Below are 24,853 nucleotides of genomic sequence, written 5' to 3'. Positions count from 1 at the left end.
AATCGTACTACAGATCCAGCGAGCAATAGTCTGCTTTGAAGCAGGTGCACCCAACTTGTTGGGCGCATACAGGATAAATAGCGAGTCAGTCTTTCTGACTCCAGCTGTCCTGGAAACATAAATTTTCAGGGCCCTGACTACGTCCAACAACTTGGAAGCCACCAAGTCTTTTGTAGCCGCAGGCACCACGATAGGTTGGTTCAGATGAAAAGCTGATACCACCTTAGGGAGAAACTGGGGACGAGTCCTCAATTCTGCCCTATCTATATGGAAAATCAGATAAGGGCTTTTACATGACAAAGCCGCCAATTCTGATACACGCCTGGCCGAAGCCAAGGCCAACAACATGACCACTTTCCACGTGAGATATTTCAATTCCACGGTTTTAAGTGGCTCAAACCAATGTGACTTTAGGAAATCCAACACCACGTTGAGATCCCAAGGTGCCACTGGAGGCACAAAAGGGGGCTGTATATGCAGCACTCCCTTAACAAAAGTCTGAACTTCAGGTAGTGAAGCCAGTTCTCTCTGGAAGAAAATCGATAGAGCCGAAATCTGGACCTTAATGGAACCCAATTTGAGGCCCATAGTCACCCCTGACTGTAGAAAGTGCAGAAAACGGCCCAGCTGAAATTCCTCCGTTGGGGCCTTCCTGGCCTCACACCACGCAACGTATTTTCGCCAAATGCGGTGATAATGGTTTGCGGTCACTTCTTTCCTAGCTTTAATCAGCGTAGGAATGACTTCCTCCGGAATGCCCTTTTCCTTCAGGATCCGGTGTTCAACCGCCATGCCGTCAAACGCAGCCGCGGTAAGTCTTGGAACAGACAGGGCCCCTGCTGCAGCAGGTCCTGTCTGAGCGGCAGAGGCCATGGGTCCTCTGAGATCATTTCTTGAAGTTCCGGGTACCAAGCTCTTCTTGGCCAATCCGGAACAATGAGTATAGTTCTTACTCCTCTTCTCCTTATTATCCTCAGTACCTTTGGTATGAGAGGAAGAGGAGGGAACACATAAACCGACCGGTACACCCACGGTGTCACTAGAGCGTCCACAGCTATCGCCTGAGGATCTCTCGACCTGGCGCAATATCTTTCTAGCTTTTTGTTTAGGCGGGACGCCATCATGTCCACCTGTGGCCTTTCCCAACGGTTTACAATCAGTTGGAAGACTTCCGGATGAAGTCCCCACTCTCCCGGGTGGAGGTCGTGTCTGCTGAGGAAGTCTGCTTCCCAGTTGTCCACTCCCGGAATGAACACTGCTGACAGTGCTAACACGTGATTTTCCGCCCATCGGAGAATCCTTGTGGCGACTGCCATCGCCGTCCTGCTTCTTGTGCCGCCCTGTCGGTTTACATGGGCGACTGCCGTGATGTTGTCTGACTGGATCAGTACCGGTTGGTTTTGAAGCAGGGGTTTTGCCTGACTTAGGGCATTGAAAATGGCCCTCAGTTCCAGAATATTTATGTGTAGGGAAGTCTCCTGACTTGACCATAGTCCTTGGAAGTTTCTTCCCTGTGTGACTGCCCCCCAGCCTCGAAGGCTGGCATCCGTGGTCACCAGGACCCAGTCCTGTATGCCGAATCTGCGGCCCTCTTGAAGATGAGCACTTTGCAGCCACCACAGCAGAGACACCCTGGTCCTTGAAGACAGGGTTATCAGCCGATGCATCTGAAGATGCGATCCGGACCACTTGTCCAACAGGTCCCACTGAAAGGTTCTTGCATGGAACCTGCCGAATGGAATTGCTTCGTAGGAAGCTACCATCTTTCCCAGGATCCGCGTGCAGTTATGCACCGACACCTGTTTTGGTTTTAGGAGGCCTCTGACTAGAGATGACAGCTCCTTGGCCTTCTCCTCCGGGAGAAACACTTTTTTCTGTTCTGTGCCCAGAACCATCCCCAGGAACAGTAGACGTGTCGTAGGGACCAGCTGTGACTTTGGAATATTTAGAATCCAGCCGTGCTGTTGTAGCACCTCCCGAGATAGTGCTACCCCGACCAACAACTGCTCCCTGGACCTCGCCTTTATCAGGAGATCGTCCAAGTACGGGATAATTAAAACTCCCTTCTTTCGAAGGAGTATCATCATTTCGGCCATTACCTTGGTAAATACCCTCGGAGCCGTGGATAGACCAAACGGCAACGTCTGGAATTGGTAATGACAATCCTGTACCACAAATCTGAGGTACTCCTGGTGAGGATGGTAAATGGGGACATGCAGGTAAGCATCCTTGATGTCCAGTGATACCATGTAATCCCCCTCGTCCAGGCTTGCAATAACCGCCCTGAGCGATTCCATCTTGAACTTGAATTTTTTTATATATGTGTTCAAGGATTTCAAATTTAAAATGGGTCTCACCGAACCGTCCGGTTTCGGTACCACAAACATTGTGGAATAGTAACCCCGTCCTTGTTGAAGTAGGGGCACCTTGACTATCACCTGCTGGGAATACAGCTTGTGAATTCCCTCTAGCACTGCCTCCCTGCCTGAGGGAGTTGTTGGCAAGGCAGATTTGAGGAAACGGCGGGGGGGAGATGTCTCGAATTCCAGCTTGTACCCCTTGAGATACTGCTTGAAGGATCCAGGGATCCACCCGTGAGCGAGCCCACTGATTGCTGAAGTTTTTGAGACGGGCCCCCACCGTACCTGGCTCCGCCTGTGGAGCCCCAGCGTCATGCGGTGGACTTGGAGGAAGCGGGGGAGGACTTTTGCTCCTGGGAACTGGCTGTATGCTGCAGCTTTTTCCCTCTACCTCTGCCTCTGGGCAGAAAGGACGCGCCTTTAACCCGCTTGCCCTTATGGGGCCGAAAGGACTGTACCTGATAATACGGTGCTTTCTTTGGCTGTGAGGGAACATGGGGTAAAAATGCAGACTTCCCAGCTGTTGCTGTGGAAACGAGGTCCGAGAGACCATCCCCGAACAACTCCGCACCCTTATAAGGCAAAACTTCCATGTGCCTTTTAGAATCTGCATCACCTGTCCACTGCCGAGTCCATAACCCTCTCCTGGCAGAAATGGACATTGCACTTATTTTAGATGCCAGCCGGCAAATATCCCTCTGTGCATCTCTCATGTATAAGACTGCGTCTTTAATATGCTCTACGGTTAGCAATATAGTGTCCCTGTCTATGGTATCAATATTTTCCGACAGGGAATCTGACCACGCAGCTGCAGCACTGCACATCCATGCTGAAGCAATAGCTGGTCTCAGTATAATACCTGTGTGTGTATATACAGACTTCAGGATAGCCTCCTGCTTTCTATCAGCAGGTTCCTTTAGGGCGGCCGTATCCGGAGACGGTAGTGCCACCTTCTTTGACAAGCGTGTGAGCGCTTTATCCACCCTAGGGGATGTTTCCCGACGTGACCTATCCTCTGGCGGGAAAGGGTACGTCATTAGTAACCTTTTAGAAATTACCAGTTTCTTATCGGGGGAAGCCATCGCTTCTTCACACACTTCATTTAATTCCTCAGATGGAGGAAAAACTACTGGTAGTTTATTCTCTCCAAACATAATACCCTTTTTTGTGGTACCTGGGGTAACATCAGAAATATGCAACACATTTTTCATTGCCTCAATCATGTAACGTGTGGCCCTATTGGAAGTTACATTAGTCTCATCGTCGTCGACACTGGAGTCAGTATCCGTGTCGACATCTGTGTCTGCCATCTGAGGTAGCGGGCGTTTTAGAGCCCCTGATGGCTTTAGAGACGCCTGGGCAGGCACAGGCTGAGAAGCCGGCTGTCCCATATTTGGTATGTCGTCAAACCTTTTATGTAAGGAGTCGACACTGTCACGTAATTCCTTCCACATAACCATCCGCTCAGGTGTCGGCCCCGCAGGGGGTGACATCACATTTATCGGCATCTGCTCCGCCTCCACGTAAGCCTCCTCATCAAACATGTCGACACAGCCGTACCGACACACCGCACACACACAGGGAATGCTCTGACAGAGGACTGGACCCCACAAAGCCCTTTGGGGAGACAGAGAGAGAGTATGCCAGCACACACCAGAGCGCTATATAACACAGGGATTAACACTATAACTGAGTGTTTTCCCTTATAGCTGCTTATATATATATATTGCTGCGCCTAAATTTAGTGCCCCCCCTCTCTTTTTTACCCTTTTGTAGCTTGAAACTGCAGGGGAGAGCCAGGGAGCGATCCTTCCAGCGGAGCTGTGAGGGAAAAATGGCGCCAGTGTGCTGAGGGAGATAGCCCCGCCCCTTTTTCGGCAGACTTTTCTCTCGCTTTTTTATGGATTCTGGCAGGGGGTATTTATCACATATATAGCCTCTGGGACTATATATTGTGATGTTTTTGCCAGCCAAGGTATTAATATTGCTGCTCAGGGCGCCCCCCCCCAGCGCCCTGCACTCATCAGTGACCGGAGTGTGAGGTGTGCATGAGGAGCAATGGCGCACAGCTGCAGTGCTGTGCGCTACCTTGTTGAAGACCGAAGTCTTCTGCCGCCGATTTTCCGGACCATCTTCATGCTTCTGGCTCTGTAAGGGGGACGGCGGCGCGGCTCCGGGACCGGACGATCGAGGTCGGGTCCTGTGTTCGATCCCTCTGGAGCTAATGGTGTCCAGTAGCCTAAGAAGCCCAAGCTAGCTGCAAGCAGGTAGGTTCGCTTCTTCTCCCCTTAGTCCCTCGCTCGTAGCAGTGAGTCTGTTGCCAGCAGATCTCACTGAAAATAAAAAACCTAAAATATACTTTCTTTTCTAGGAGCTCAGGAGAGCCCCTAGTGTGCATCCAGCTCAGCCGGGCACAAGATTCTAACTGAAGTCTGGAGGAGGGTCATAGAGGGAGGAGCCAGTGCACACCAGTTAGACCAAAAGCTTTCTTTTAGTTGTGCCCAGTCTCCTGCGGAGCCGCTATTCCCCATGGTCCTTACGGAGTCCCAGCATCCACTTAGGACGTCAGAGAAATTAAGCTTGGCACTTTAGGATCAGAGATACGTTTTAAGTATTTTCTGATAATTAAGTAATGCTAGATGTCAATCTCTGATGTTTCATTGTTTTCTTTAGTTTTTATATTTGTATTTTCACTTTCATCCTATGGCAGACAGCGAAGCTGACACACTGAAATTGAGGTATAAAGGGTTCATCTAGGAGTATGACAAGAATATGTTCAAAATGTGACTTTTCCACTCTCAGTAGGGAAGACCTTCACTTCTGGGTGATCACAGGAATAATTACTTTGTAATACACTTTTCCCAGGCAGTGTTGAATTCTAACCCATTCATTGCTGCTTTGGCTGCAGAGTATCACGAGCAGTTCTCAGGAAGTAACTCCCCCATCCACCTATTGCTCCATACAAGGGATTATCCGTGGGAAGTCCCAGTCCACTGCCATAGTTAGGGACCAGTAGCGGGCAGCACTTCAATGTGCCATCAGCGGCCACAATGTAACAAGCAATGAGGAAGGCTATTCAAATGCTTGGTTGCATAGAGAGAGGAATCAGCAGCAGAAAGAAAGAAGTAATAATACCCCTGTATAGGTCATTGGTGCGGCCTCATCTTGAATACGGGGTTCAATTCTGGAGGCCATATCTTCAGAAGGATATTAATACATTAGAGACTGTACAAAGAAGGGCAACTAAAATGGTGCATGGCCTACATCACATAACATACCCAGAAAGACTAATATGTATAGTTTGGAGCAGAGAAGGGAAACGGAGGACATGATAGAAACTTTCAAATATATCAAGGGTTTTAACAAAGCCTAGGACGGAGACATTCTTTAAATGAAGAGAAGTATTAGAACACAAGGACATGCACAGGGAGGTAGGTTCAGGGGAAATTTTAGTAAAAATTACTTCACAGAAAGGGTAGTGGGCAAGTGGAATAGCCTCCCATCAGAGGTGGTAGAGGCAGTACCTTCACTAGGCATAATAATCTGGACAGATTATATTGTTCTAAGGGACATGTCCATGCTTTGTGGTGTTCCTTGTGGGGATCTATATCCAGAGTGCCAAGCATCCCCTCATTGGCAGGCTTTCCTTTTAGGCCAGAATTGCTCACAGACAAATGGAACTGCAACTCTAGCTATCCTCTTGTATATCCTTCATGTAAGGAAGTATTTTTTGGAGGTGAGGTTTTTTTTTTTAATTACTTTCTGCCCATATATTCTGCTGGGGGCATTTGTTTGTCATTACAGTGCTTTTTCTATTTCTGATTGTATATATCAATTGTCACTTTTGACTCATTCTTTATCTGTCCTGTCTAATAAATCTGTGGTTTTTGTACACTTACTCAAAATAGACCTAAAAATAACTTACTGAACAGTAAGATTAAAATTGACCTTTAGTAAATTTACCCCTTAAGGGGGATATGCAATTAGCTCAGTTTTTTCGTCTAGATTAAAAAAAAACAGAGCTTTTCGCTATTTTCAGGGTGAATGGGTATTCGCCCTATACAATAGCATGGCGTTTTTTTTGCGCATAGGTGAAACATTTGTCAGGAGCGAAACATGTGGATCGGCGTTGATCATAGCTGCGAAAATGTGAGCTGTTTTCGGTGATTTTAAGGCATTTTACACGAATGCTTTTTCACTTAAAACAAAAGTGAAAAGGCGAAACCCCGTTTTTGAAATACCTATGTCGAATTCAACAGATCCGAAATGATCAGAGCTAATTGCATACCCCCCTTAGAGGGTCATTCCGACCCGATTGCACGCTGCGCTTTGTCGCAGCCATGTGATCGGGTCAGAACTGTGTATGCACTGCGGCCGCATTGCGCAGGCGCGTTGTCAGGCAGCGACGCCGCTAGCGAAGAAACTGGGCACAGTGGCGACCGCAAGAAGATTGACAGGAGGAAGGCGTTCCGGGGTGTCAACTGACCGTTTTCTGGGAGTGTGTGGTGAACGCATGCGTGTCCAGGCGTTTGGAGGGCGGCTGTCTGATGTCCGTTCTGGGACCATCAATGCTGGATTCATCGCACAAGGTAAGTAACTCATACCCTGGTCTTGTTCTGCACAAAACTTTTTTTGCATAGCAGGGCTGCACAAGCGATTGCAGCCTTGCTATGCAAAAAAACACTCCCCCATAGGCGGCGTTTAGTTGATCGCACGGGCTGCAAAAAGTTGTAGCGTGCGATCAACTCAAAATGACGCCTTTAGTCTCCAAATACTCCTCTCAGGAGGACAGGCATATAGCCGATGATTGGGCTTTCAGGATGCCACTAGACCACATGTATTATTTGGTGGACTTACTACTTTCTGACTCACTTTAGCCTCAGTATGGCAGCGTAAAAGTGGTTGGAGCAGTTTTCAGAAGATTTGCGACTTAGCAGACTTTAGTTAAACACACTTCTGAGGCATTTGAATATCTGTGGATTACAGTTTTAAATACTTGTTCTTTGGGGCTAGGATCTTAGCATCTGTGTTCTTGGTACACCATAAACTTTGGCATAAGTCCTGGCATGAAGTCCACAGGTACTCTCAAGTCCATACTCTTTTTAGGTTATGTCTTATTCATTGCAGAACTGGACAAAATGATTAGCCCCTCCATTGGGGGAAATAATTTGTTTCCGCATGTTAATGCTGCAAAGACTTTGGATCCTAGGTTTCATTCTGCTGGGAAAACAAAAGGCCCAGTGTGCAGATTTCAGTTCTCTGCTCCTCATGGAGGACAACATAAAGGAAAAAGGCTTGGTTGGCAAGTGATATCTTGGCATGTCAGGTAATTTAGCAACCCAAAAGCACCTGTGGTGGGAGCCTGTCTACTTTTTCAGGTTCCGTTGTCCAGGTCCACTTCATATACTTTGGTTAGATGAATAGCAGATTTGTGCATTCAGTCATTTATCACCTATGCAGTATGAAGAATATAAGTGGTTAGGATTTAATTGAAATTTCTTGTTCCAATTTGCTCATACTTAAAATATCTAACATCTGGTTTTACCCATTGACCTGACAAAATCACACAGGTTGTTCATAAAGATCCATGGCAGTTGTGACTGCTCTTCTAAGGTTCAGAGGGTGACTAATTGCTTGGACAAACTCTTGATCGATATGTGGTCACCAGGCTTTCTTTTAGGCCCAAGGGATTGTTTTTGTATGGCTGCTGTATGCCACTTCCATGCCATTTTCTGACTTAATATGGCCTTTTCCAGCTCCCTTGCCATGAGTGATCCCAATGGAGTAATGTGCTAAGCAGAGCATGATGTTTCAGCAATCTAAGCAAAACCTTTTTCTTAAGATTATCACCAGAGCAAGAAGAGATTTTATACCATGACTGTTTGTTTTGTGAACCTGGAGTCTATGTGAAGTCTGTGCAGGTAACTGGAGGACTATGTGCGGAGTTGGCTGGATTGTAGTAGTGGATTAACCAGCTGAGTACTGGATGGATACTGTGAGTAATAACATAACACTCTCCTTACTTGGTAAGAAACACGGCAGGGTGATGAGCGAGCGTTAACAGGACCAATGTTGAGCAAGGTTTGGCTGGAACCAATGATGACACTTCTGGATAAGAACCAAACTGGAGGGCTGACCGAACTGGACTGGAACCAGATTGTAATGCTACCGGACTGGAACAGGACAAACCGGTTTGGAATACAACTGTACTGGAAATGGAATTGAGTGAAACCGGACTGGCACAGGACAAACCGGATTGGAATGCAACTGTACAAAGGATTGCAAGTATTAAGGTAATATCTGTAAATCTGGGGAGCTCAGCTACTAGGCTAACACACTGAGCTGTGTCAGATTCTGAAACTCAGGTCTCCTTACTTATAGCCCTTGGTGCTTGATGATTGATGGATAGAGTCAGGTGATTCAAGGGAGTCTCTGCCTGGCTCAGGAGTGAATGAATCATGGTCAGGTGACCAGAACCTGTCACAGCAGTAATCCAGGTTAGGCTCTGATGTGGGTTATGGCCCAGCAGGCCGGGAAAAACTGAAGCCTAAACACCAGTAAGCAGAGCACTATGGAGAATCGGATGCTGGACAGAGGAATCCTCACACATGTGACTTGATTAGGAGTTTACACTGCAGCTTGTGTGCTGAACTGTGAAGCAGGTGCAGGTTTGCAAAGTATACTGGGCTGCAGAGCAGATGCAGGCTTGCAGGAAATACTGAGGTAAGTCACAGAACATGAGTGATTTTAGTCAGGACCATGACATTTTAGAGTTGGGGGCTCTGTCTTGCAGATCTGAATTTCTAATTTTTCATAATGATAGAGCTATTATTTGAATAAAACTAGCATTTCAGACAGTTTCAAAGTTTTGTTCAAACCATGACATTGTGATGCCAGCATTGTGTCGACATCGGTATTCAGAGGAAAAGGAATCTTCACTTGTTGTACATTGTAAGCGTTCTGTAGAACTATGTAAACAGGTTTAGGAAAATTGCTCTTCTTTTGGTCCATTCAGAAGCCCACAGGAGAAGTTGACTGAAAACAATTGTACACTTTTTGATTTTGTTATTGGTTACCAGGGACGTGTGGTGAGCTAAATGGCTCAGGAGGCACTGGCTAACCCCAGAGCCAGAATTCCATGCAATATATGAGCCAAAGGATATATCTGGGCATTATACACAGGTGCAGATGTATAAACTCCTGGAAATTTGGTGAGGTTTGATCAGAGATGTGCTGAAGAGATAAGCAGGTGAGGCACCTGCCATAGACTTTTTACTCCAGAGTTTGGGCTATTAAAATTATTAGAATAATGCAAAGAAGATATTTCAAACAAATTATTAGTATTTTTCATATACTTTATTCAGACAAAATTCTGGTTTAAACGTAAGTATGACAGGAAAGGCTCTGCCTCACCTGCCTCACCCCACCGCACGTCACTGTTGGTTACTGGAAAAGGGGAACCTGTTCCTCTCAATCTAAAGCCAGATTCTACAAGAATGGTGAGCACCGGCAGTGAAATGCTGGAGTGACTAAGGCAGATATGTTATGTGTATAAGCGGCACTAATGTGGTTATTATGTTTAAGGGGCACTACAATTGTGGGCATTATGTGTAAGTGGTACTACTACTGCTGTGGGAATTGTTTATAAGGGGCACTACTGTGGACATTGTATATATAAGGGGCACTACTGTGTGTCATAACGGATATAAAGGGTACCACTGTGTAGTGCAACGTGAATAAAGGGCACTACTGAGTGATGTAACCATAATAAGGGGCATCACTAAGTGGTGTAATATAAATCAGGAGCACTAAATGCGGTGTAATGTGAATGAGATTATGCTACTGTGTGGTATAATTTGAATTGGGGGTACTATTGTGTGACCACTCTGCTTCTTTGTGAGATCAATGTCCCTTTAAAAAGTATGGGAAGTAGGCACTAATTTATAGTTTACAGGGATGCCGAAAACATTAGCACTGGGGGGGCGGGTTGATGAGTTCCACCACCTCTCCAGGACCACTTTAAGCCCTGCCTAGAGGGAGTGAGAAGGGAAAGATGTTGCAGACGTTTGTATGTTTTCTTAAAGTGCCATACTCATACTACTAGTTGGACTCTCCTTACCCCTGCTTTAGTGTCTTCTGCATCGTTGTCCCCCAACAGATTAAGAAAAAGACTTCAACATTTAGATTTATCCTCATAAACATATGCTTTCTGCACCATATAGCGCGATCCCTGTACTGTGCACTTTCCTCAGTTTTACGTATTCTAGTTTGCATGTAGTGTACTAGTAACTGAGGATTAGTTTTATTATGGCAAAGGGATTAAAGTTGCAGATAAAGCATAATGATGCATGGCACGGGTCTCTAGTATCGGACCTGCCATTTGTCTGTTTAACCTGGATGGGTCTCTCTCTCTTTTTTTTTTTTTTTTTTTTTTTTTTTAATTCAACTATTTCCTCACTTTTGCATCTTAGTTCACATGTTATATCTGCCCCACCTGCAGTTCACATGCTTTTGCCCATTAGAGGAAAGTGTTGTTTGGCAATCAACCTTGAATTAGGCCCATAGTGTACTACAGTAGGTACTTGGGATTAGTTTTGTAGCATGGGAATTGGTATAAAGCTGCAGATTAAGCATAACAATGCGTGTCTCAGATCATTCATATAGAACCTGTCTTTTGCCTTTTTACCTAAATTTTGGTACTTTTCTCCATTTTGGTACTTTTTCCACAATTTTGCATCATCGTTCACTGATAGGGTACTAGGCATTTAGGATTAGTGTGCAATAAACGGGGCATGATTTGAAGATAGGTGTGTGGACGCATCTGGAAGTACAAAATCTTGTTTTCATTGCATGTACAGCTAATAACTAATCGGATTTATGTGCCTCTAATTTTTTAGATCTGTAATAAATATTTCACACGTCAGCCTCATTTAAAGGAACATATGATCCTCCATTCACAAGACAAGCCATTTAAATGCACCTATTGTGATGAACAGTTTAAATCTCGTTTCAAAAGGTTAAAGCATCAAGAAAAATATCACTTGGGTATGAAATCCTTTATTCTTTTGTTAACTGGTAATGTATATATGTTTGCGATTTTTGCTAGTAAGTGTACTTATTTGAGAGTATTTGTGAAAGTTGTTTAACTTATCTATTGCCTAGAAACGCTAAAGAACTTAACGGGTGATGTATCAAGCAGTGAAATTAATAGAGACATAAAACCAGTAAAGAAGTTGACCAAAGTAACCAATCAGTGGCAGAACAGACGGTGTAATGATTAGCATTACTGCCTCACAGCACTGAGGTCCTGGGTTTGATTCCCACCACGGCCCTAACTGTGGAGTTTGTATATTCTCCCCATGCTTGCGTGGGTCTCCGGGTGCTCTGGTTTCCTCCCGCAATCCAAAAATATACTGGTAGGCTAATAGTCTCCCAACAGAAATGAATCTTAGTGTGTGTGTGTGTGTGTGTGTGTGTGCGCGCACATGGGCAGACTAGATGGGCCAAGTGGTTCTTATCTGTCGCCACAACCTATGTTCCTAAGGTAGTATTTATCAAGTGCATTTTATAAAATGATAGGAAGATGATGATTGGTTGCTATTGCAACTTCTCCACACTTTTCACTGCTTGATGCATCAGCCCCTTGGAATAGAAAAGGTTATAGTTTAGAAACCTCTATAAAGACAACTGGAGGAATCCATAAGAATGCTGTGTTGTATTGGAATAGAGACCTGGCTGTGTAAGAAAAAAAAAAAAAAAAAATCAAGCAAACTCATTTACTAGTCTTATTCTTACCCCTGGATTTTTTTGTGTTTTTTTTTTTTTTTTACATTAGCACTTTATTTTTTTTATCATTCTCATCACTGACTGTGATGTCACATGACCAATAGAAACTACATTTCTCTTACGTCCTAGAGGATGCTGGGGTCCACATTAGTACCATGGGGTATAGCTGGGTCCACCAGGAGCCATTGGCACTTTAAGAGTTTGAGAGTGTGGGCTGGCTCCTCCCTCTATGCCTCTCCTACCAGACTCTGTTTAGAAAATGTGCCCAGAGGAGCCAGTCACAGCTAGGGGAGCTCTACAGAGCTTTTCTAGAAAAGTTTATTTTAGAGTTTATTTTTTTACAGGAGGCTGTTGGCAACAGCCTGCCTGCAGCGAGGGACTAAGGGGGGGAGCAGTGTCCGCCCTGTGGGGTCTGAGCAACTGACTCCGCTGACTGGACACTGAGCTCCAGAGTGGTCGGATCGTTCACCACCACAGGGGACCGCTCGGCCCAGCAGCATGCCGCCAACCCCTTACAGAGCTGAAGAATGGTGAGTGAGACACCGACCCCCCCTAGCAAGCGGGGGGGGCGGTGTGAAGATGGCGGCAACGGGGAGGGAGCGCAGTATTAACTGCGCTCCTGGGAGGCTCAGCGGCACATGGTGCGGCGCTGTGAGGAGCGCCCTGGGCCAGCCCTTACCCCCACACTGGTCCAGAAGTCTGTCGGGGTCCACGGATCTCAGCCAGCACATTTTACTTCAGGCCAGTATAATCCTTGACGAGCGGGAAGACAGCGCCATTAAGGGGGCAGAGCTTCTCCTCAGAGCGGACCCAGCAGCGTTCCAGTGCCATTTTCCTGCCTGCACAGCGCTGAGAGGAAGAACAGGTCCCTCCACAGCAACTCCAGCTATCGGTACACGGTACCAGGGGGTTGTAGAAGGGAGGGGAGGCTGTAAAACAACTGTGTATCCTATTAAGGTACACAGTCAGCGCTGACAAGAGGTCTCCCTTTACTGAAAGCGCTGTGTGTGGGTTGGCTCCAATCTCTGTGTCTCTCTTGCCATTCTTGGGGAGGAAACTCTGTCTGCCCCCACGTGTGTGTGTGTGTGTGTGTGTGTGTGTGTGTGTGTGTGTGTGTGTGTGTGTGTGTGTGTGTGTGTGTGTGTGTGTGTGGAGTGTCTGGTGGTCTTTTTTAGCTATGTCCAGCGACACTGTGTCATATGCTGCAGAGGATTTACCCTCCCAAGATGATCCCATTCCATGTAATCAGGATAGCACTGGTTTACCACAGATACCAGCAAGGGAACCGGAGTGGTTTTCCTCTATCAAATCTTGGATTTCTCAGATTTCTGACAGGGTTGCAAGTAATGAATCTGCAACCCAGCTATTACAGAGTTCTATGGCAGTATGGCCCGATTCTGGTCCCTCAGGACGCCCTGCTTTATACCCCCACAAACGTGCACTTGTGCATGTCATACAAGACGACACGGACACTGATTCTGACACTACAGATGGTGATGGGGATGTGTTGCGGTGGTCCGCATCTCTTGCAAAGGGGGTACAGTTGTTGATAGAGGCTATAAGGGATGTGTTAAATGTTAATGATACCACACCTGAGCAATTTGAGGAGGCTTTTTTCACTGAAAATAAAAAAAGCCTCGCTAACCTTCCCTGCGTCAAAGGAATTGAATGCTATATTTGAAAAAGCATGGGAAAACCCTGAGAAAAAATTCCAGGTCCCTAAAAGGGTCCAGGTGGCATTTCCTTTTCCTGAGGAGGATAGGAAAAAAATGGGAAAACCCTCCGATTGTTGACGCATCTGTGTCCAGACTCTCAAAGAAGGTGGTTTTGCTTGTTCCAGGATCTACCGCCTTAAAGGAGCCGGCAGATAGGAAAATTGATAACACGCTTTAATCAATGTACACTGCTTCTGGGGCCATATTACGTCCCACTATTGCTAGTGCATGGATTGCAAAGGCAATAGTGAAGTGGTCGGCTACCTTACTTGGGGATTTGGATACGATGGATAGGGATGACGTTGCATTGTATTTACGCAACATACATGATTCTGCAGGTTTTATGGTAGAATCCATGAAAGACCTGGGTTCCATGGCTGCGGGAATATCTTCCATGTTTGTTTCAGCTCGTTGGGGACTGTGGCGGTGCCAGTGGTCGGCCGACGCGGAATCCAGAAGTGTGAAGTCCCTACCCTATACAGGTCAGGCTCTCTTTGGGGAAGATAAAACAGATGAGTGTACTCCTGCGCTGGATAATATGGGCAGCAAATGGATATCAACCAGTGTTATCAAAACTGGAAAAGTAACAATAGACAAGACAAAGATTCGATATCTTATGCGCCCAACATTTGATAGGATAAAACAGATACTCAATATAAGTTCTCGTATGATAAGTCCAAACCGGTTCTCCTTCCTCCTTCCTTTTAGGTTAGGTGCCTTCTTCTGTTTGTTTTTTGCCTTCCCCTGCTACCATCTACGGTGTTCGTTTGGAGGAGGAAAAAGTTCTGGGCCTTCTAACCTAAAAGGAAGGAGGAAGGAGAACCGGTTTGGACTTATCATACAAGAACTTATATTGAGTATCTGTTTTATCCTATCAAATGTTGGGCGCATAAGATATCGAATCTTTGTCTTGTCTCTTTTGGGGAAGCTCTAGACGCGTGGATATCCACCGCTACAGCGGGTAAGTCTCTGTTTCTTCCCTCAGCAGCACATGCTCTGAAGAAATCTTTCTCTTCAGCTGCAACGCAGTCCTTTCGGTCTAACAAGCCTAGAAAGGCCAGAACATCCAATACCTTCTTTAGGGGAGGTCGGGTTGAGTCCAAGAAACTTGCCGCTGCAGGTTCCTAGGAACAAAAGCCTACTTCGGGTACGCCAAAGTCCTCTGCATGACGGTGGACTGCACGCCCCGGGGGTGGGGCCAGTGGGAGCGAGACTCAGACACTTCAGTCATTTCTGGGTATCGTCCGGCCTGGATCCCTGGGTGATAGATATTGTGTCTCAGGAATACAGGCTGGAATTTCAATGTCTCCCTCATCGCTTTTTCAAGTCAGGCTTACCAACTTTATTGGAGGACAGCACTGTACTACAAGACGCTGTCCAAAAGCTGGTGGAGGCTCAGGTCATTGTGCCAGTGCCACCTCACATGCTGACAAAAATTTACTATTCGAACCTTTCGTGGTACCGAAATCTGATGGTTCGGTCAGGCGCATTCTGAACCTAAAATCATTAAACCCCTTTCTAAAGGAGTTCAAGTTCAAGATGGAGTCTCTCAGGGCGGTGATATCAGGTCTGGAAGAAGGGGAATTCCTGGTATCACTGGATATCAAGGATGCGTACCTCCACATTCCGATCTGGCTGCCGCATTAGGCTTATCTCCGTTTCGCATTGCTGGACTGTCATTTCCAGTTCCAGGCCCTGCCATTCGGCCTCTCCACAGCACCGAGGGTGTTTACCAAGGTGATGGCGGAAATGATGATTCTCCTCCGCAAGCAAGGTGTGAACATCATTCCATATCTGGACGATCTGCTGATAAAGGCATCGTCCAAGGAGAAGCTGCTGCAGTTTGATCTCGCAACACGACTGCTACAGAGTCATGGTTGGATACTGAACCTTCCAAAGTCACATTTGGAACCAACCCAGAGGTTGTCATTTCTGGGAAAGATCCTGGATACGGAATGAAACCATCCTGGGTGTTGGTTCATCATTGCATTCGCCTACTGGGAAAGATGGTGGCCTCTTACGAGGCTCTCCAGTATGGGAGGTTCCACGCTCGGACCTTCCAACTGGATCTCCTGGACAAGTGGTCGGGATCTCACCTCCACATGCATCAGAGAATTTGTCTGTTGCCAAAGGCCAGGATTTCACTCCTCTGGTGGCTCCAATTGCCTCACCTTCTGGAGGGCCGCAGGTTCGGGATTCAGGACTGGGTCCTTCTAACCACGGATGAGAGCCTTCGGGCTGGGGAGCAGTCACTTAGGGAGTAACCTTCCAAGGACAGTGGTCAAGTCTGGAAGCTGGCCTGCCCATCAACATCCTGGAACTAAGAGCCGTCTACAACGGTCTTCTTCAGACGGCCCCTCTTCTAAGAAATTGGGCCATTCAAGTGCAGTCGGACATCGTAACAACAGTGGCTTACATAAACCGACAAGGCGGAATGAAGAGCAGAGCGGCGATGTCAGAGGTGACAAGAATACTCCTCTGGACAGAAAGGCACGCGTTGGCGCTGTCAGCCGTCTTCATTCCGGGAGTAGACAACTGGGAAGCAGTCTTCCTCAGCAGACACGATCTCCATCCAGGGGAGTGGGGCCTACATCCGGAGGTGTTCACAGAAATAACAGATCTTCGGGGATTGCCCCAAATAGACATGATGGCCTCTTGTCTCAACAAGAAGCTTCGGCACTATTGTTCCAGGCCGAGGGATCCTCTGGCAGTGGCAGTGGACGCCCTGGTCTCTCCGTGGGTGTTCCAGTCAGGGTACATGTTTCCTCCACTCCCACTCACCCAAAAATCCTAAAGCTCATAAGGAGATCAAGGGTTCAAGCGATCCTCATTGCCCCAGACTGGCCAAGAAGGGCTTGGTACGTGGACCTTCTGAACCTACTGCAAGAAGAGCCGAGGCCTCTTCCTCTTCAGGAGGACCTGCTGCAGCAGGGGCCGTTCACCTATCAAGACTTACCACAGCTACGTTTTATGGCATGGAAGTTGAGCGCCTGATACTTGCTCGGAAGGGCATTCCGAAGAAGGTCATTCCTACCCTGATACAGGCTAGGAAAGGGGTAACGTCTAAACATTACCATCGTATTTGGAAGAAATATGTCTCTTGGTGTGAATCCAAGAAGTTTCCTACGGTGGAGTTTCAACTGGGACGTTTCCTCCTCTTTCTGCAAGCAGGAGTGGATATGGGCCTGAGGTTGGGTTCTATGAAGGACCAGATTTCGGCCCTATCCATTTTCTTTCAGAAACAATTGGCTGCCCTCCCTGAGGTTCAGACCTTTTATGAAGGGAGTTCTGCATATCCAACTTCCCTTTGTACCGCCTACGGTGCCTTGGGACCTTAACGTAGTGCTGCAGTTCCTCCAGTCGGATTGGTTTGAACCTCTACAGGAAGTAGAGGTCAAATTTCTTACGTGGAAGGCGGTCACTTTGTTGGCCTTAGCTTCTGCTAGACGTGTGTCCGAGCTGGGGGCTATATCCTGTAAAAGTCCTTACTTGATCTTCCACGAAGATAGAGCTGAGCTACGGACACGTCAGCAGTTTCTTCCAAAGGTTGTGTCGGCATTTCATATCAACCAACCTATTGTGGTAGCCAGTGGCTACTGACTACCCATTTCCATCAAAGTCTTTGGATGTCGTAAGGGCTCTGAAGATATATGTGAAGAGAACTTCTCGTCACAGAAAGTCGGACTCTCTGTTTGTCCTATATGATCCCAAGAAGATTGGGTGTCCTGCTTCTAAGCAGATGATCTCTCGCTGGACCAGGTTCACTATCCAGCATGCTTATTCTATGGCAGGACTGCCGTGTCCAAAATCTGTAAAGGTCCACTGTACTCGTAAGGTGGGGTCTTCCTGGGCGGCTGCCCGGGGTGTCTCGGCGTTACAACTTTGCCGAGCTGCAACTTGGTCTGGGTAGAACACGTTTGCAAAGTTTTACAAGTTCAATACTTTGGCCTCTGACTGAACTTCAGATCATCAATCAGTTCTGCAGGAGCATCAGCGCTCTCCCTCCCGTTCTGGGAGCTTTGGTACATCCCCATGGTACTAATGTGGACCCCAGCATCCTCTAGGACATAAGAGAAAATAGGATTATTGTACCTACCGGTAAATCCTTTTCTCGTAGTCCATAGAGGATGCTGGGCGCCCGCCCCCTGCGCTTCGTTTTCCTGCAAATGTTATTTGGTTCAGTACAAGTTTGTTTTAGTTGAGTACTGCATTGTTACTTGGTAAGTAATGTTTCAGCTGTTGCTGAGTAGTTCAATCTAGTTGGCTTGACGTGCCTTGTATGTGTGAGCTGGTATGAATCTCGCCACTATCTGTGTATAATCCTGTATGTCGTCTCCTCGGGCACAGTTTCTAGACTGAGTCTGGTAGGAGGGGCATAGAGGGAGAAGCCAACCCACACTCTCAAACTCGTAAAGTGCCAATGGCTCCTGGTGGACCCGTCTATAACCCATGGTACTAATGTGGACCCCAGCATCCCCTACGGACTACGAGAAAAGGATTTACCGGTAGGTATCAAAATCCTATTTTATGTATAGCTGAGTGATTGGTAGATACTATTTATTGCATTTATATATCTATACAAGAAAACTTTTTTGGACGCAAAGATTTACAATATCACAAATATACCAAATGCATGTTTTTGTGTACACTTGAAAGTGAGAACAACAGTGAATTTCCTACTATTGTCTTTTTTTTTTTACTGTCAGGCCCCTTCCCTTGTGATATTTGTGGCCGTCAGTTTAACGACTCCGGGAACCTGAGGCGTCACATTGAGTATACACATGGAGGGAAGAGGAAGTGGACGTGCTTCATCTGTGGCAAATCGGTAAGAGAAAGGTAAGGAATGTGGGGCAGCAAACACTTTCACATTCAGGCTCTGCATGGATTATATGGGCTTCTTTTAGTTTTATGCAGGTCTTGCAGGTAAAGCATGGTAAATACGTTGGTGCAGTATACAGTCTACGTTTACTAGTAACTAGGGAGGTCAGTGAGTGCTTCAGTGATGCTGCTACTTCGTGGTGAAATAACTGACTGCATTCTCCTGACTATTAGCTCACCCTATAACATAAGCTACTTAGTGGAAATGGGTACCCTGAAACGAAATTAAATATTGAATTTTATTATCTCCAGGACAACTTTAAAGGAGCACTTGAGAATTCACAGTGGAGAAAAGCCACACCTCTGTAGTATTTGTGGGCAAAATTTTCGCCATGGTAGCTCATACAGGTAACTAATTGTTCTGCTTCTGAATACATATGTGACGTCCACAATGCTTTTCAAAGAGTATCTCACTGCAGATGCTGTAGCCATGATACACAGGGTATTTGTTGCTCAGTTACATTGTGTTTTAAAACAAGCATCCTTGTTCCTTAGGCTCCATCTTCGTGTCCATCACGATGACAAACGTTACGAGTGTGATGAATGTGGGAAGGCCTTTATACGCCATGACCACCTCACTAAGCATAAAAAGATACATTCTGGTAAGCTGGCGTTATCTAACTTTTAATTATACATATTTGTCTCTGCGCCGTCCCATCAACCTCAGATGTCTTTCTTCTGTTTCTATGTATGGTTTGGTTTTATTAGGGTTTGTTATGCTGTCAGTCAGCAGTGCATTACACAGTTTTGTGGTGCAGGTTGAGTATCCCTTATCCAAAATGCTTGGGACCAGAAGTATTTTGGATATGGGATTTTTCCGTATTTTGGAAAAATTGCATACCGTAATGAGATATCATGGTGATGGGACTCAAGTCTGAGCACAGAATGCATTTATGTTTCATATACACCTTATACACACAGCCTGAAGGTCATTTTAGCCAATATTTTTAATAACTTTTTGCATTAAACAAAGTGTGTGTACATTCACACAATTCATTTATGTTTCATATACACCTTATACACACAGCCTGAAGGTCATCTAATACAATTTAATATCTTTCTGTATTAAACAAAGTTTGTGTACATTGAGCCATCAGAAAACAAAGGTTTCACTATCTCACTCTCACTCAAATTCCGTATTTTAGAATATTCCGTATTTTGGAATATTTGGATATGGGATACTCAAACTGTACCTTATAAGTACACAATGATGGCCAAGACAGTGTCATGCCAAACATCTGTCTTGTTTTTACATTACATACCTGCAGAAGGAGCCTTATTTATTCTCTAATTATGATTTGTGCTATAAACATTCGCGATTATAAATCTTCAAGTAGTTTTTTTTTTATGTCTACATAATGACTGCAAATTATATTTCACTTGATTGAAGGTGAGAAAGCCCATCAGTGTGAAGAATGTGGGAAGTGTTTTGGACGTCGCGACCATCTGACTGTACATTATAAGAGCGTTCATCTTGGGGAGAAGATTTGGCAGAGGTAAGTCTGCTGAAACAGATGATTGTACAGTTTGTACTTTATTTGTGGTTTAGTTATTCCTTTTATTTGCTGTTTTTTTTTTCATGGATTTTATTATCCATTTTATAGCACCACTCACGTGTCAACATTACCATATTGTGTTATCATTTTGTTGTTGGTAGCATATTATTTTTATTTATGTAATGCTAAGATATTTCACAATTCTGTTCATTGAGGGGATCATAGCATAAATGACCATACAGTGACATTAAACTGAAGTATAGGTATCCCCGCCCAAACTTGTGCCTCATTCATTACTTTATAAATCTGCTCTAGGTATAGTTTTCCAATGAAAGAACTTGTAAGCATGTTTAAAGGAATTTAATGTGTCTTTTTCCATTGTGCAGGTACAAAGCGACAATTCATCAGTGTGATGTATGCAAAAAGGTCTTTAAGGGGAAATCAAGTCTTGACATGCACTTCAGGACACATTCTGGTAATGTTAGTCCTTACTTATAATCTAAGGGATTCCTTGCTCTACAAACTTCTATTAATGACATATACATTGCTAGTTTATCATGCAGGGTCACACTATTGTGGTTAAAAATGAAGGCTTAACACTACAGTTTCTATGCAGAATGCCACCTGTCAGCTAAATGTACTGACTTGTAGGTAATAGGTATGGGAGTCATTTGATAGGTTAAATGGTTCCAATGGTTAATGTTTAACCCTGCAATGGTGAGAATCCAATGTTTCCTCATCATCACTCCACTTTTCCTCAATGTTTTCCAATTTTTTTTATTTTCTTTTTTTGTGTATGTTGCTGCTGTGTCCGGTAACTGACAGAGTGAAGGACACTTGAGTCAGGCAATCAGCAGCAGCACATAGGACAGGAGGCAGGCTGGCTGACAGCTATATTGAATTCAGCAGTGAGTGGCAATGTCAGTAACTCACTGCAAGTGTTGCATAGATAGATAGATAGATAGATAGATAGATAGATAGTAGGTATATCTATCTATCTATCTATCTATCTATGTGCTGGAGCAGGGTGTGGGACCAGTGCCGCGGGGGTGTGACTAGTGATGTTGAGGGTCTGTATATTATATATAGATATAAACTAGGTCACTGAAACCAGCATACGGCAGGTCACTTCAGTCCCCATATCTCTGGCCTCGATTGTGCTGCCACCATTTACATGTTCTGTCCGCCACCTCCCCATCTGTATTTCATGCATTGTTCTGTGCAACCCCAGCGCATCAGTAAGTCGTACATTGTTCTGTCTGCCCACTCCACATCAGTATGTCCTGCACTGTATGTGCACTACATCCCCTTCCCCCATCTGTATATCCTGCATTGTGCTGTCATGTGTGTGCTCCACAAACCCTAACTCATTGGCTCTGCCAGTTCCTCCACACTACCATCCATGACATCCTGGCATTGCCAGGCCTTCCTGATACGTCATTTCTACGTATTGTCCTCTTCACACCTGAGGTTTTGTATTGTCCTCTCCCCTCCCTATGGTTCCCACTATGTTTTGTATTATGCACAATATATTGTTAGTGCAGTATAATAATTACCAACACTGCTATAAACCTATCTATCTATACCCCATCCACAATACAAAAATACATTAGTATGGATATGCGTGTAGCCCAGTATTATAATAAAGCTGTAAATGATCTAAATCTGTTATAATTATCCAGATGATTCCCAAAGCTTCAAATGTTACATAGACCTGTATACAGTTTCTTTGCAAGCAATTAGATGTTGATGGCTCCTTAACTGTGGGCAAACATTTAGCCCAGTTATGCGTTATAGAGCACTTTGTTCACCATGTAGCTTGACTTTGTAGACGCACAATACATTTCCATACAGTATGAGCTTTATTTATGAGTATTGAAAGTCAGAGTGACGGCAGAGTTTCAACATGTTTCATGAAGGTGTCTATGAGGCAAATATTTAATGTAACAGTTATCAGTACTTTGTAATTAAGGGGTGTATATACTAAGCCTTGGAGAGAGGTAAAGTGGCTGGAGATAAAGTACCAGCCCACCAGCTCCTAACTGCCATGTTACAGGCTTGGGGAAAGAGGTATCAGCACATGCTATGTGTGCTGATACCATTTTTTTCACCCCCCCATGTATTAATGCGATGGTATGTGTTCAGTTAGAGTGGCGCTATGCGACCCTGTCATTATCGGCACTGCTATCTAAACGATAGCACTCTGATGTGCAGGGCAGTGTAAGAATGGTCAGTTTCTGAATGGTCTGTCGAAATAGATAGCTGCAGGTGTGGTTGCCTATACACCACTGCAGGGGCAGCGCTGTGGTGACTGCCAGCTCCAAGCTGCATGTGAGATCTCGTGATAGTAGAGAGATCTCGCACATGCGCACTGGAGCTGGCTGGACATGGAAACACAGCTCATCAGTACTAAGTTGATGCGCTGTGTGCTCTGTCGGGGATCGTTGGAGGTATGGTGGCCAATCCCGGGATCAGCAGGATCCCAGGATTTAGGGCCAAAAACGTCTGGGATTCAATCCTGGGATTGGAAGGTCCAATCCTGGGGATTGAGGGATCAGCGTTGAGCGTCCGCAGGATGCTCAGACGCTGCCCGGTTTCCTCCTTCTGGCTCCCCCCGACGCTGCATGAGGTCACGCTGCGCCGTCAGCCGAGCACTGAGGGAGTGCAGGAAGAGATCCCCACCCGCCCGCCCTCAGTATACGGTTAGTTATGTGTGCGGGGTGGGGTGTGGCGAGGGGGCGGCCACACACTTAAAAGCCAATCCCGGAGTGTTTGGGGTCTCCAGTTAGCTATGTCCAGGGACTCTGTGTCATATGCAGCTGAGGATATGTCCTCTCAGGATGATCTCATTCCATGTAATCAGGATTGCACTGTTGTAGCGCAGATACCAGCAAGGGAGCCTGAGTGGTTATCCTCTATCAAAACTATGATTTCTCAGATTTCTGCAACTCAGGTTTTACAGACTTCTATGGCAGTTTGGTCTGGTTATGTTACCTCAGGGCCCCCGTTTGTGGGTTCCACAAACGTGCTCTTGCCCAGATCATGCAAGACGACACGGATACCGACTCTGACATGGCAGACGGTGATGGGGACATGCTCAGGGGGGCCGCATCTCTTGCAAAAGGGGTGCAGTTGATGATAGAGGATATTAGAGATGTGTTGAATATTACTGACACAACACCTGAACAGGTTGAGGAGGCTTACTTCACTGACAATAAGAAAGCCTTGCTAACCTTGCCTGTGTCCAAAGAATTAAATGCTATTTTTGAAAACGCATGGAAAAATTCAGAGAAAAAATTCCAGGTTCCTAGGAAGGTTCTGGTTGCTTTTCCCCTCCCTGAGGAGGATAGAAAGAAATGGGAAAACTCACCCATAGTGGACGCGTCTGTATCCAGACTCTCCAAAAAGGTGGTTTTACCTGTCTCAGGATCTACCGCCTTGAAGGAGCCGGCTGATCGCAAAATTGATACTACGCTCAAATCCATATACACGGCTTCAGGGGCGATACTACGTCCCACTATTGCCTGTGCATGGATTTCCAAAGCTATAGTAAAGTGGTCAGGCACGTTACTTGAGGATTTGGATACGTTAGATAACAGTGACATTGAATTGTTTCACCGTAACATTCAGGATTCTGCAGGATTTATGGTGGAATCCATGAAAGACCTGGGTTCAATGGCTGCAGGAATTTTTTCCATGTCCGTCTCAGCTCGTCGAGGACTGTGGCTGCGCCAGTGGTCTGCTGACGTGGAATCCAGGAGAGGTGTGGAGACCTTACCCTACACAGGTCAGGCTCTCTTTTGGGGAAGCATTGGATGCGTGGATCTCCATGGCTACAGCGGGTAAGTCCCCTTTTCTTCCCTCAGCAGCTCCTGCTACGAAGAAACCTTTTTCTTCACCTGCATCTCAGTCCTTTCGGGTTACTAAACCGAGAAAGGCCAAACCATCCAACACCTTGTTTAGAGGGGGCTGACCAAAATCCAAGAAACCTGCTGCGGCGGGTTTCCAGGAACAGAAGCCTGTTTCAGATGCACCAAAGTCCTCCGCATGACGGTGGACAGCGCAGGCTGGAGGTAGGGCCGGTGGGGGCTAGACTCAGACATTTCAGTCACGTCTGGGTGTCGTCCGGCCTGGATCCCTGGGTACTAGATATTGTGTCCCAGGGGTACCGGCTGGAATTTCAAGATCTCCCTCCTCATCGGTTCTTCAAATCGGGCTTGCCAGCTTTGCCGGCAGACAGGGCTACCCTACAGGGAGCCATCCAGAAGTTGGTGGAGGCACAGGTCATTGTACCAGTCCCTCAATGCAAAACGCAGGTTACTATTCAAACCATTTCGTGGTACCGAAACCGGATGGTCAGGCCCATTCTGAACTTAAAATCACTAAACCCTTTTCTGAGGGAGTTCAAGTTCAAAACAGAGTCTCTAAGGGCGGTCATATCAGGTCTGGAAGAATTTCTGGTATCCCTGGATATCAAGGCTGCATACCTCCACATTCCGATTTGGCTGCCACATCAAGCTTATCTCCGATTCGCACTGTTGGACTGTCATTTTCAGTCCCAGGCCCTACCATTCGGCCTCTCCACAGCACCAAGGGTATTCACCAAGGTGATGGCAGA

At 45.9% G+C, this 24,853-nt stretch overlaps 1 protein-coding gene across 2 annotated transcripts in view; it reads left to right on the top strand.

The window, feature by feature from the left end:
* ZBTB41 (zinc finger and BTB domain containing 41) overlaps nt 1–24,853 on the top strand; it is a 59,679-nt gene that overhangs the window by 28,484 nt on the left and 6,342 nt on the right. For both annotated transcript variants that reach the window (XM_063940121.1, XM_063940120.1), the window contains exons 5-10: nt 11,258–11,405; nt 18,568–18,697; nt 18,992–19,087; nt 19,235–19,341; nt 20,130–20,235; nt 20,622–20,710. In XM_063940121.1, coding sequence (XP_063796191.1) covers nt 11,258–11,405; nt 18,568–18,697; nt 18,992–19,087; nt 19,235–19,341; nt 20,130–20,235; nt 20,622–20,710 — 676 coding nt within the window. The remainder of the gene's footprint in view (nt 1–11,257; nt 11,406–18,567; nt 18,698–18,991; nt 19,088–19,234; nt 19,342–20,129; nt 20,236–20,621; nt 20,711–24,853) is intronic.

Source organism: Pseudophryne corroboree, chromosome 9 (genome assembly GCF_028390025.1).
Source record: "Pseudophryne corroboree isolate aPseCor3 chromosome 9, aPseCor3.hap2, whole genome shotgun sequence".
Lineage (NCBI taxonomy): Eukaryota > Metazoa > Chordata > Amphibia > Anura > Myobatrachidae > Pseudophryne > Pseudophryne corroboree.
Note: the sequence above shows the minus strand (reverse complement) of the source record. Positions and strands in the feature narration are given on the sequence as shown.